The sequence below is a fragment of the Diceros bicornis genome, chromosome 29, assembly GCF_020826845.1.
Source record: "Diceros bicornis minor isolate mBicDic1 chromosome 29, mDicBic1.mat.cur, whole genome shotgun sequence".
NCBI classification, from domain to species: domain Eukaryota; kingdom Metazoa; phylum Chordata; class Mammalia; order Perissodactyla; family Rhinocerotidae; genus Diceros; species Diceros bicornis.
In genome coordinates, this window is record NC_080768.1 from 8495780 (window position 1) to 8509247 (window position 13468).

General features: G+C 38.7%; 1 protein-coding gene across 1 annotated transcript; it reads left to right on the top strand.

Moving 5' to 3' along the window:
* The first annotated feature begins 446 nt into the window (after positions 1 to 446).
* Positions 447 to 6002, top strand: LOC131394119 (beta-defensin 130B-like). The gene is made up of 2 exons (XM_058525386.1): positions 447 to 504; positions 5821 to 6002. Exons 1-2 carry the CDS (start codon positions 447 to 449, stop codon positions 6000 to 6002), a joined length of 240 nt encoding a protein of 79 aa, XP_058381369.1.
* Positions 6003 to 13468: the final 7466 nt, after the last annotated feature.

Sequence of the window (13468 nt, forward strand, 5' to 3'; positions counted from 1 at the left end):
CCTCTCTTTGAAGGAATAACTTAAAAATATAGCTTCTTTTTTTAAAAATGGTCCTCAGGCAATTCTCTTACCCCTATTGTGGAAAAGAGTGTATTGTGGAAGAGTTCCCTTGCAGGCCAGAGGACTTTTGGTAATAAGGACTTTACACTTACATGACTTTGCTTCTTGGCCCCCTTCAAAAGACAATTGGCCAAAGATACTGACCTTTGGGTAATTTGAGAACCCATAGGAAAAGTAAAGGGTTAGCCATCTGGTTTCCTATAATTAGGTTAATTTGTCACCAAATTTAGTGACTCCAGGGTTTGGAAATATTCCAACGGAAGCTATTTTCTTTTCTTCCTTGTTAAGCTTCACTGACCAAAAGGAACCTCAGTCACCCAGAAGTAAATAAAAGGCCCTGTGTTCCACTACCCCTGATCACTCACCTCTCTGTTGGGCATTCAACCATGAGACTCCATTCCCTTCTTTCTGCTCTCCTCTTCTTTGTGACAATAATACCAAAAGGTAAGATGGTAAATAATTGTAGAGGTAGGTTTCTTAGAAGGCCTACTGGGATGCTTAATTATACTGTGGCCTTCTTAACTCAAACCCTAATGCACAGCCTTAGGGGTTCAGAAGTCCAACATGGTCATCTCCCTTAAAACTGATGAGGCTAAAATTGCAAAGCAGGACAAAGATTTCCATCAACAGAAAACAAGATCCAAGAGCTCCATGATTAGACAATGGTGCTCAAATAGAGATAGAAAAGTGGAGACTTTGACACGTGAGTTAAGGCTTAGCATACAAATCAAATAGCTTTTACCAGGTCCCAATCTCCAACAAGGAGAGTGAAAATGGCAGCTATTGGTTAGACTTGGTTAGTGACAGGAAATGATGAAGAGTTTATTGATGAAGAATATCTGTGAAGGCTAGAAGCTAGACTCATAAGACAGAGCTCACCAAAAGAGGATTGCATCAAGTTATTAAAAAAAAGATAAAAAACAATAGGGAGTAGGGGAATTTGGAAAAAGCATAAACAGTGGAATGAAGCTTCAACGGCAAAATTTCTAGCATAAGGCAAAATATAAAGGAAGCATTTTAAGACTCTGAGTTACACCATTAGGATACATGATTCAGAAATTTGAGTGTTAAAATGTAAAATCAAACGAAAAAGGGAATGTGGTCATCTTCAGGTTGGTTCCTCCAGATCCTTGTGAGAACTGATAAAATTCTTTTCTCCACTGTTAATGGCAGGATGTTCACTCCCCTCAAAATACTGTCTGTGGTCAGTGAAAATAGATTAAATCTGGAAAACGCTCACTCTTTCTCGGTTCATCTCTAAGATCCTTTTAAATACAATCAAAGATACTCATTTGTGTGATCTTTGCCTAATCTATGAATATCTTGGGATCTACCTGACGTCTAGTTGTCTCTGCCTGAAGGAGTTTACGTAATTCTCATTTGGTTCTCGATTCTGTCAGAAGACACAACTGTGGCGAGACACACTTGTAGCAACAGCTAATGTAAAACTATATTATGTTAATGACTTAAAATCAGAAGGCAATTTAATGGTTAATTCTTTAATTTTACAAATAAGAGAATCCATGTCCAAATAAAGAAAATTATTTTACTAAGGTCACATAAGTAGTGGCAACACTGCGGCTAGAACCATGTATCTTTAATCTGGATCAGTGTTGTTTCCATCAATCTCTAGGAGTGGGTATGCCCATAAAGTAGCAAGCATAATTTCTGTCAGGCTTTTTACTTCAAAATCTTCCGATTAGATATTGAGGAATCTAAGGAGATTTTCAAGTTTCCTCTTTTGGAAAATACAATGTCTCTAAAACATCTTACTTCGCTTACCTCCAGATTCCTTTCCTTCAGTGTTTGAGGCAGGCATGTTGAATCATCTGAATATTCTGGCATTATTCTTGGACTATTTATGCTAGTCTTTAGATTTTCCTGCTCTATGTTCCTTAAAATCAGATAAATGGCTATAAATCTCAGATAGCTGGAAGCACTTGGCCCAAGGTAATTATGTCTGCATGGTCGATGAGTGAATTTTTTTTTTTTTCGCTCATACTTTCCATCCACCACCTAAGCAAAATTCAGCTGAACATAAATGACTGTTTCCACTCAAGCATAGCCCATGTTATGAGCCTGGTCTTTTGTTAAAAAAAAGGTTAAGGAGGGGCCGGCCCGGTGGCGCAAGCAGTTAAGTGCGTGTGCTCCGCTGAGGCGGCCTGGAGTTTGCCAGTTTGGATCCTGGGCGCGCACCGACACACCACTTGGCAAGCCATGCTGTGGCAGCGTCCCGTATAAAGTGGAGGAAGATGGGCATGGATGTTAGCCCAGGGCCAGTCTTCCTCAGCAAAAAAAAAAGAGGAGGATTGGCAGATGTTAGCACAGGGCTGATCTTCCTCACACACACAAAAAAAATGTTAAGGAGAGATAGATCTCCTGAAATTAAAGGTCTAGCCAAAACACACCATTATAGTGTCCAAAGAGATATGGCAGTGGTTCAGTCTTAGGGTGGGAAGCAAATTGAGAAAAAGTTTGTCCTAGAGCAAAGGCCAGAAAAATAACTGATGCGAAAGTAGAATTCTAGGAAATGTAGGCCTAACATTTAGAGAAGCCAATATAGTAATGACAAGACTGGATACCCACAAATACAATAGTACATCCAAGATTAGGGACCCGATAGTCAAAAACAGGCTGAAACCAAGAGGTTTTAGAAGGAATAAGAGAGAGGAAATATGTGTGGGGTCAAGGTATACTTAACTGCATTCAGTGGTAACAAATATTTACTAAACACCTGTTATTTTATGAAGACCGTGTTAGATACTCAGGATACAACCGGATACAAAAGGAGTGTCTTCTCACAACACAGAAAACAGACGTTAGTCAAATTCTTACACAAATTAATATATAATTATATATTTTAATAAGTGCAATGAAGAGGAACAGAGTATTATGAGCGCCTATTGTATGTGGTCATTGTTTATTTGCAATGACAAAGACTTCCTTGAGGCATTCCTTTTGAGCCAAAAACTGAAAGATAAGGGTTAGTGAATGAATTCCTTGCAAGGAGCACTCAACACTCCTGGCAGAGGAAGAAGCCAAAACAATGTCATTGCTGCAGAAAACAGCATAGGGTATGTTCAGGGAACTGCCAGAAGACTGCTATATGAGAGCACTAGTTTATACTAGAAAATGTGCCAAGCATTTCATGGAATTAGTAAAAGTAAAAGTTGTATGGCACCAAAGCTATGTCTGTAGGGGGCACTTGAAGAACAAGGAGGGCAAGACAATCCGACTTCACTCTATACCTGGAAAGAGTCACTACTGATGTCTAGATAACCCTGGGGTTTTTGGTTTATGCACACAAACTAGGATTATCTGCAGGTTCTAGGCAGCCTATAGGCCTGGTGAGTTTCCTTGACAGCTCTTTCCCTTTCTCTCACTCCTTCCACTGTTCTTCCTTTAGTCTCTCTTCCTAGTTCCGCCACAGAAAGTTTTAAGTTTACAGTAGCTTCCTTCTTTTCTAATCTTGAGATAATCATCTTTTAAGATAAATACATGGAATTAAGCCTGAGAAACCACTAGCAACTGTGTGAAAATAGATAGAGGGTATAAATAACAATCATAAGGAATTAGGGTATCAAAATTCCAAACTTCACCTTGTGATACAATATGAAGCAAGCACCTAAATTGTTTCCTTTCCCAACAGCAATTGTTAAATATCTATCATTTCTCCCAGTGCAATGTGATATAACCATTATAACATATTAATATCATATAAATTCTGAAATCCATGAGAGCCATTCTCTTCTATTGCTCTGTATATCTATTATTATGCCAATAAGTCTGAAAATAAATGTCAATATCTAGGAAAAAGTGCTCTTCCTCATGAACCAGGTAATTTAGTATTATCTTTTTCACTTGAACTTGTGCCTGACCATGAAGACATGTCACAGTCATTGTTGGAAGGGAGATTATAACTCTGGCATGCTGTTCAGATAAAACCTCCTTAAATTAAGCCTCATATTTAGCAGAGAGCACATCACTGGTAGGATGAAGTGTTTCGATCCTTTTGATTCAAGCACAAGGCATTTCCCAAGTAGAGAGGTTGGTACTATCCTAGACCATGTACTGCATCAGGAAGCTGAACTTTCTAGTATAGTGGGTGACAAGATTATCCCACTGAGGAGAGGTTAGGTCTCTTGGCTTCAGCTGCAGAATCACACATTCCACCTCACACTTCACAAATGCCTCTAAGTTCATATACAGAGGCCTCCTTGATATCAGACTCTGCTTCTCACTGTGTCTTGCCCAGTACTAAGAACTCTTGACTTTAGCTTCACTAGAAAACCTGAAAATCTCACCAGAGTTACATTAAGTGCATGGATGAAGTTATCAGGGGAGAGACTAACAGCTAGCAACAAGGTGAGCATGAAGCTATGCTGCTGAACCTGTATTCTGTGTAGACAAGGCAGTTGAGCCAGTGCCTTCCACAACTGACTAGTGAGAACTTCAGCTCTCTCCCTCAAAGGCACTTTCTCTTCCAGAAGCACCACAAGATACTCTCCAGCTCCTCCATGGTGCCATTCTCTTGTTGCACAGAGACCTGAGTTTGTGGATGGCTAGCCTGAGAGCAGAGTATACCACCAGGTGGTACCAGGTCGGATCTTCTAGCAAGAGCAGAACACAGTCTTGCACAGGTTCTGAAAATTCAGTTACAAAAAGCTGGAATGGTTTTTTGGCTATGGATATTTTTCTACAGAATGGAAAAAGAATCATGAAAGCCTGAGTTAAATACAAAAAAAAAAAAAAGAAAGAAAGATTCAGAGCCAAAAACTGGTCAAGCTGTTAGTCAGGATGTAGAAGTTAGGGAATCAAAGAAGCCAGTCAGGATTAGTATATTATTATACTGTCTTTGACAGTAAAGACAAAATGAGATACAGGTGGGTTAATAGGATGGTTCAGGAACTAAATTCTATTAATGAATGTGAACAGAAGGGTCTCTGTTATGTAACATCCACCGTGATCCACAGGAAAGAGAATGAACCTTCTTGTGCTAGAAAGGCTACAGGAAAGATTCTGAGACTACAGAAAACTACTGTATTGGAGCACACACTTAGTTATGTGCTTCTCAGCAGCCGAGTGAATTAAGAAAACATGGATATGTTTTAAGGAAAAATATTTTTAAGCTCTGAGAGAAATTGTCTCCATGTATATACATATAGGAGGCGTTGAACAACATAGAAAATGTGTTTCTTGCATAGTTCTGAAATTGGGAAATTAGGTAAGATGGAACTTAAAGGATTGATAAACTTTCTACAAAAGGAGATGAAGATGAGAACATGTGCCACATGATCACAATGTTGTAAGCATGGATGGGGAGGTAAGCACAGATGGGAAGGTGGAAGGATGAATACTTCCTTTGAGACAGATTTTTATGCCAACAATACAGCATTTGGGGCAGGACAATTCACTAGCTAGGAAATTTAACAACCCTGTGCCTTACCCACTAAATACCAAGGACGCCTCCCTAGTCATGGGGACAACAAATCACCCCACACATTTCAAAGGGTACTGCCCCAGATGAGGGCAACTCTCTAAAGGTTTCTAGAAATCAGCCTTCCCTCTCCAAGATGTGTATAGTCTCATAGTCTTAGACTCTCTCCCCCAAAATGGCACTTCTTTTGCCTAAGAATCTGATCCTTTCATATAGGTAATATCATCTCTTCTATCCCAAAGCCATCCTTCTGTAAGTTTATTGCTATTTGTGCATTATCATGATAGTGATATAATGATGTTGTCAAATCTCTTCCTGTGCAGCAAGAACTGGCGTGATTCCGGGACAAAAACAATGTATTCTTTTGAAAGGGGTGTGCAAAAATGGAGGATGCACCACCTCAGATGATACCATTGGTGTATGTGATGAAGAAAAAAAATGCTGTAGAAAATGGTGGATACTTGTACCCTATCCAACACCAGCTCCCAAAATGAAATCTCCTTAGATGGGAGCAAACTATAAGCACTTTGAGCTCCAGAACACGTGGATACATTTTGCAGACTCCTGTTTAACTTGTTTTTCTCCCTTGACTCGAAATAAATGTCCTAATTTGACGTGTACTTATCCCTGGGGAATTTCTTCTTCATGTACATGCAAGCCTCTTAAGAACTACAAGACTAAACTAAATAATAGAGGAATCTCATACCCTAAAGATATTTACAGATAATATGACTTTCTAAAAAAAAGATAACTTTAAATATGTAAAATAATAAGGGTATGAAATGTAGGTAGTAGGTAGTGTTTGATTATCTAAAGTGGAATATCAATCTTCCTTTTCATCTGATTCTGAACAAGTATCCCTTTCATTACTCATAGAGACCTACTTTGGAGATGTGGGTTCAGGCCTGTCAATCATGTGGTCTTGCTGACACTGCACCTAAGCATTAGGCACACTCCCTGCCCAGTCAGGCCAACACTGAACTGAGGCTGGTCTCCCCTCCACCTCACCCTCGCCCCAGAGGAGAGGAAGAGAAGAACTGCACCTGACCTCTGGTAGGAGGACATAGAGAGCTGAGGAGCTGAGCACTCAGCATCCTCTGGTAGTTCCTTCCCAGTTCACCATCAGACAATTCCATTTTATGGCTGGAATAACTTCCACTAGCATAATAATTTTGGATAACTTTTATTTTATGGCTAAGAAAAGTAAAGGGCAAGAAAGAGACCAGGACTGTTACATGACATGAGTTCCACAAAGATGGAAAGAATATTTTCAATGAGGCCAAATTAACACACAAACAAAATTTAAAGCTTTTTGTTTTCTTAACCATAAAGCCTATGGTCAATCAGTCAGAGGAAGCTGGGTTATCCCACCTTCTAAGATTCATTAGGATTTATGTTTCTATTATTGATGTAGCTATCAGTTGTCCACAAGACAATAAATTTCTTGAATACAAAAACCATGTTTATTTATCTCTGTATGTCCAGCCTATCACAGTTCATAATACACCGTGTTCATGAGCACAGGCTCTTGTGTCAGACATAAATTAAAATTGCAGTTTCTTTGCTTACCACTCATATGACTTTGAACTATTTACTCAACCTTCATCTGCTTTAAAATTCTTTTTTAATAAACAGGCAAACTAAAAAATTTAACTTCTGGGGCCGGCCTGGTGGTGTAGTGGTTAAGTTCTCATGTTCCACTTCAGTGGCCCAGGGTTTGCGGGTTCAGATCCTGGGCCCAGACTTACACCACTCATCAAGCCATGCTGTGGTGGTGACCCACATACAAAATAGAGGAAGATTGGCAAAGATGTTAGCCCAGGGACAATCTTCCACAAACAAAGAGAGGTACATTGGCAACAGATTTTAGCTCAGGGCCAATCTTCCTCACCAAAAACAAAAATAAGGGGCCAGCCCCACGGTGTATTAGTTAAATGTGTGCGCTCCGCTGCTGGCGGCCCAGGTTCGGATCCCAGGCACGCACTGATGCACCGCTTGTCAGGCCATGCTGTGGCAGTGTCCCATATAAAGTAGAGGAAGATGGGCACAGATGTTAGCCCAGGGCCAGTCTTCCTCAGCAAAAAAAGAGGAAGATTGGCATGGATGTTAGCTTAGGGCTGATCTTCCTCACACACAAAAATAAATAAATAAAAATAAAAAATTTAACTTTGGGCTTGTTGTAAGGATTAAATGAGATCATTTACACAAAGCACTTGGTACACGTGTGGTGAAACCCAAGACAAGTCAGCTGCTAGTGTTATCACTGTACTCTTGTTGCTGAAATACCATAGGGAAATAAATCATTGTATTTAGTCAGATAGTCTTGTTATTATGTGATGCATAGATTACCAATTTAAAATAAATAAAATGCAGCAAAATATATTTGATATTGAAAGAATATATGAGAAAAACACTATTTCTTTGATATTTCAGAAGAAACCACAGCAACTTATGTTAGAAGTTTATATTTTTTATTATAAATACTATTATCTTCTGATATTTAAAGCTTTATTTTATTAATAAATATCTCATGATCTCCTATGAAAACTGGAATTAAATAAGCAAGTTAGAAAAGAGATTTTTAAAAATCTTTCATCGTGATTGATAATGAAGCTTATATACTGACATTTTATTAGCATTAGACAATCCTTTCTAATGACATAATAGATTATAATAAGTAAAGTATCAAGGGAAGGACTTTTTTTTTTCAGATGACAAAGGGACTCAGAATTATTTTATTAATGGTGTGATGGATCGTTAGCATCTCTGAGAAACAATTTCTCCCAAAGCCTCAATTCTTTTCTGTCCTTTCTGACCTTGAGACTGCATAAAGATTTCAAAAGTTTCCTTTAGGCTATTTAAGTTATATTGCTTAAAATATTGCTAGGCTATATTCACCAATGCACATAATAATTCTTGGTTTCAAATCTGGAAACACATACGAAATACAATTTGAAATTATTAACCATAGAAAAATATATCTGCAATGAAATAAGCCATAATTGAAGCCAGTATATTTTATCAACAATGTATTAGTTAGAACATTATACTTCAAAGTATCTCTTCCATTTCAATTCAAAAACATTGACATGAGCAGCATAAGCCCTAGTCTAGGTTAGACCTGGTTGGGGCATCATTTGGACTGTCCAATTGCCCAAACAAGCAGTAACTTAACATCACAACTTGACCCCACTTACAGGCTTAGCCAGATGCACAAGCAGAGTAAGAATCAATCTGCATTAGTTATTTTAGGGGTAAGATATTAAAAATTTTATTATAATTAAAATATGTTTTCTGGAAAAGTAACATAATAGGTAATTATCCTCCTCTTATATGTTCATATATTTAAAGCTAGTAGTTAGCTAGTCAATTATTTAATAAGTGTTGGAAGGAGTGTTAAAGAATATCAGCAAATTTAAATTAGAAGGTCTTGACCCTAGATTCTAGAGCAACAATGTCCAGTAGAACTTTCTATGATGAGGGAAATTCTCTATTTTTGCATTGCCAACTATGGTAGCCACTCACCACAGGTTATTGAGCACTTGAGATGTGGCTAGTGTGACTGAGAAAATGAATTTTTACTTTATTTTATTTTAACTCATTTTAATTTAAATAACCATATGTGACTAGTGACTCATTTAGCACAGTACAGCCTTAGAGCACTAACTGTGTAGAGTGGCACAGTGATTAAGTTCGTGGGCTTTGAACAAGACTGCAAGCATTCAAGTCACAACTACATTACTTACTAATTGTGTGACATTAGGTAAGTTATGTGACTCTTTTGTGCCTCAGTATCCTGTTCTGAAAATGAGGATAATAATAATATTCACTTCATTAATTATTATGAGGATTAAAAGAAATTGCACATAAAAAGCCCTTAGACAAGTATTTGCATTTCTTATAAGGGTAATGCTCAATCATCCTGGGTTCTTTGGGGGTTGTGAGAAAAGGAAAGGAAAGGGCATTGTGAGACCACTGGGTAAGGTCACTTTCTAATTTCATCCTAGAATCAACCTTTCAATCCTGAAGCTTTATATTATTTTTCCGCAACTAAAGTTATACTGGATAAATATGTTATTACACACTGAAGAAAAGTTATAGAGTTAAAAGAATCACGAGCCAAAATTTGTCAGCTCCCCTGTGAATCATCTGGAGATGTTTCATTTCTAGGCTGACTATATTATACCTGTCAGAGGAGAATGATGACAGTAACTCTCAGGAGCTTACTTGGAACAATAAGGGATTGCACAAAAGAAAAGAATCTTGTGTTGGCTACAGGGATACAATCTCAAGGGAAGAATCAAGCCCATGTGCTAGCAAGCTGCAAAATCTGTGACAAAAAAGAACTCCTCCTCTCAGTCTGGTATTTTCCACAGGGAATAAAATACTATAGATTAGAAATTCAGTCACATCCACGTGATTCTGTTTTAAAATTTGAATAGCCTTGGGAGGATAAGAGGACCTTTAAATCATTCCTATGTTGTTGTGAATCAGTTTTATGATATTATATTCTTCTCAACCCTGCCTGAGATCAAGCCACTAAGAAGATTAAAATCTGAGAAATGAAAATTTTGTGGGCACCAGAGAAGAAATTCAAAAATAATTTGGACGGGGGTGTCTTTTAGAGGCATGAAGGCAGTTGCATATCTTAGTGTTTGTGCCTGGAGTTGTGAGACTGGGCATCTGAGATAGGAGAGAAAGATGATTTGGGAAAGGGTCCTGGCCACCCTAGGACATGAAATATCATATTCAGAGAACAAGCAAATGAGAAAAAGATGCTTTGGTAAAGCCAACTAAAGGCTGTAATTGAAATACAAGTTTAGTGAAATATTAGAATGACTGGCAATAACAATATAATGAATGGCCTTTCTTACCACTTTTTTTCACCTGATAAAAACACACGCATCCCTTAAAGGATTGTTTAATCATCATGTCTCTGCTTAGCCTTCCCCAGATGCCCTCCAAACCCAACTCACAAGCCAAATCAATCTCTCTCTCCTTTGTGTTTCTATACACACTCGCACATACGTCCACTGAAGGATCCACCAATTTTAACTTAGTTCAGAAGTTTCTCAATTCATGGCGACTTAATGCCTCATAATTATTTTGAGGGCACCCTGGACCAAAAGAAATGCCTAAGAGTTTTGGTTATTAAGTAATTAGGTCCAAATAACTTAATAAATATCTACACCCTAACAACATAGTAACCATCTAAAAAATAATGCATGCAAATGGAAAGATAAAGTAATATTTTAATTTAACTTTTAAATAATTAAATTACTGACTAATGGTGTGGGTGTTCCTGTTGGGCACTGAACAACTTCTCAGATCTTGGAACCACACTGGACACTGCCACTCTCATCTCCTGCTCCATGTTGATTTCCTGTGCGGCTCTTGATTTTTATCACAGCACACCGTGAAAACCCAGCTGAGCAAGCTCGCCGCACTGTAAGTTATTAAAAATTGTTGAATCAATAGATGATATGAGATGAGCAGAAACTAGCCATGATTTTCAGTTTTTACTGCTGCAAGAGATCATCCATGAGAACTTATCTATTGCAAGTCACTGATGACCCAGGTTGTCTAGGATTTGGTGCAGAACAAAGTGGCTGGAAGCTGACACATTAGGAATGTGGCCCAAGCCAGCAGAGGGAGTTTCCAAATGACTGACCAGAGGAGAAACAACCACCACTGGAGACAGAATGTTATGGTCACTTCCTACCGGGTTTGTTATTGTTTGTGTTGTTGAGTGGATTCTGACTCCTAGCGATCCTGTGTACAGCAGAGTGGTCTTTTTGCACCATCCTCTCACCTTCCGGCAATCAGACAATGCTGCACTGCTATTCATAGGGTTTTTGGAGCCAATTTATTTGGAAGTGGGTGGCCAGGTCCTTCTTCCTAATCTGTCTGACTCTGGAGGCTCAGCTAAAACCTTTCCGCCATGCGTGACCCTGCTGGTATTTGAAATACTGGTAGCATAACTTTCAGCATCACAGTAACATGCAGCCACCACAGTATGACAACGACAGACAGGTGATGTGGTTCCTCGACTGGGAAACAAACCCGGACCATGGTGGTGAGAGCCCTGCATCTTAACCACTAGAGCACCAGGGCTGAACTCCTACCAGGTTTAGCTTGGACCAAAAGAGTGATGTCTCTGTAAGGATCATGCACTCAGTGGCAGAACACATTCCACAACCAACACTACACGTTCTACAGAGTGATGTCCTCCTGCTGGATGCTGGGACCCTTCAGTCCAGGGACCCAGGCTGGCTCTCACTGGTAAGTTTCTTGCTAGTTGCTGGGAGAGTTGTGGTGAATTATCTTCATGGTTTATCACTTGCAGTCTATTGTTTACATTATTAGTTAATGTTTTAAACAGCATTTCCTAAGTTACTTTCGGAGAAATATTACTATTCTAGATGGCTATAGTTGAGAACCACATGATACCAAAATCCAACTCTTGGAGATTTACAATAAAAAGCATCCTATTAAAAGCTCGCAATTAATTAATTCAGGGTTTATCCAAGCTTTTGATATATCTCAATATTCATAAAATATATATAATAAAAATTATCATTATAATAAATTATTAATGAATGTCTAATACGTGCCAGGCTTGGAAAATGTTTTTCTGAAAAAGATCAGATAGTAAATATTTTAGGCTTTGCCAGTCACATACAGTCTCTGTCTTGTATCTTTCTTTGCTTTTTGTCTGCTCTCATGTCTGACTCATAACCACTTACATATGTACAAGCCATTCTTAACTCTCAGATTTAAAACAGTTTGTTGGTCCTTGAGAAAATTTGGCAGCAAACAATGCCAATTTTCTATTGATATGGAACTTACTTTCTTACATTCTTGTGGGACAGAAAGATATTAAACTAATGACCAACTAAGCCTACAAAATGAATGTAAGTGCTATAAAATATATATTTATAAGTGCTATTTTTCTCTAGTTTTTAAAAATATTTTCCATATATTCTTTCCTTTTTTTTTTTTTCTGAGGAAAATTCACCCTCTGCTAACATCCGTGGCCAATCTCCCTTTTTCGCTTGAGGAAGATTGTCCCTGAGCTAACATCTGTGCCAGTTTCCTCTATTTTGTATGTGGGTTGCCACCACAGCATGGCCTGACAAGTGGTGTAGGTCCACGTCCCAGATCGGAACCTGTGATCCCTGGGCCACTGAAGCGTAGTGTGTAGAACTTCAACCACTCAGCCATGGGGCCAGCCCCCTATAAGTGGTATTTTTCAAGAAAGCTGCCTGAGGAGACAAGAGTGGAAGGGTGTATTTTATATACTGTGTCGGGGAAGGAGTTTCTGAGAAGCTATTCTTGAGTGGTGCACTGAATGAGTGAAGGTTTTGGCCATGCAAACCTAGCGAAAGAACAAGAATGTCCCTAAAGTGCTTCCATGTTTAAGGACTAAAAACAAGTCAATGTGGCTGGAGCAGAGCCAGCCGGGGGCTGAGTGGGAAATACGAACAGAGAGATCATCAGAGGTGAGGTCAAGTCAGGCTTTGTAGAATACAGTAAGGGCTCTGTGTTTTATTCTGAATGTAATGGGAAGCCTTGGGTGGATTCGAGCAGCAGAGTGATTCATCCTATATGTATTATAGAAAGATCACTCTGGCTGCTGTGTGAAGAATAGCTGAGGGGTTTGGGCCAAGAATTGAATCAGAGAGACAATAGAAGCTGATGATAGTGGACAATTTGTTGAAAATGGATTGGATTTTTGATATATTTTGAAGATATAGGAACAAAATTTTCCAATTGATTGGAAGTGTATTTTAAGATAAAGAGAGTTGTGGAGGATGACTCTCAAGTCTGCTGACCTAAGCAATCCAGTAGGGAGGATAGGGGGGACAACTGAAATTGGCTTACAGATCAGCAACTCAGTGTCAGATGAGTTAAGCTTGAGATGCCTATTGACATACTAGTAGAAAGATTAGGTAGGTCAATACATATACA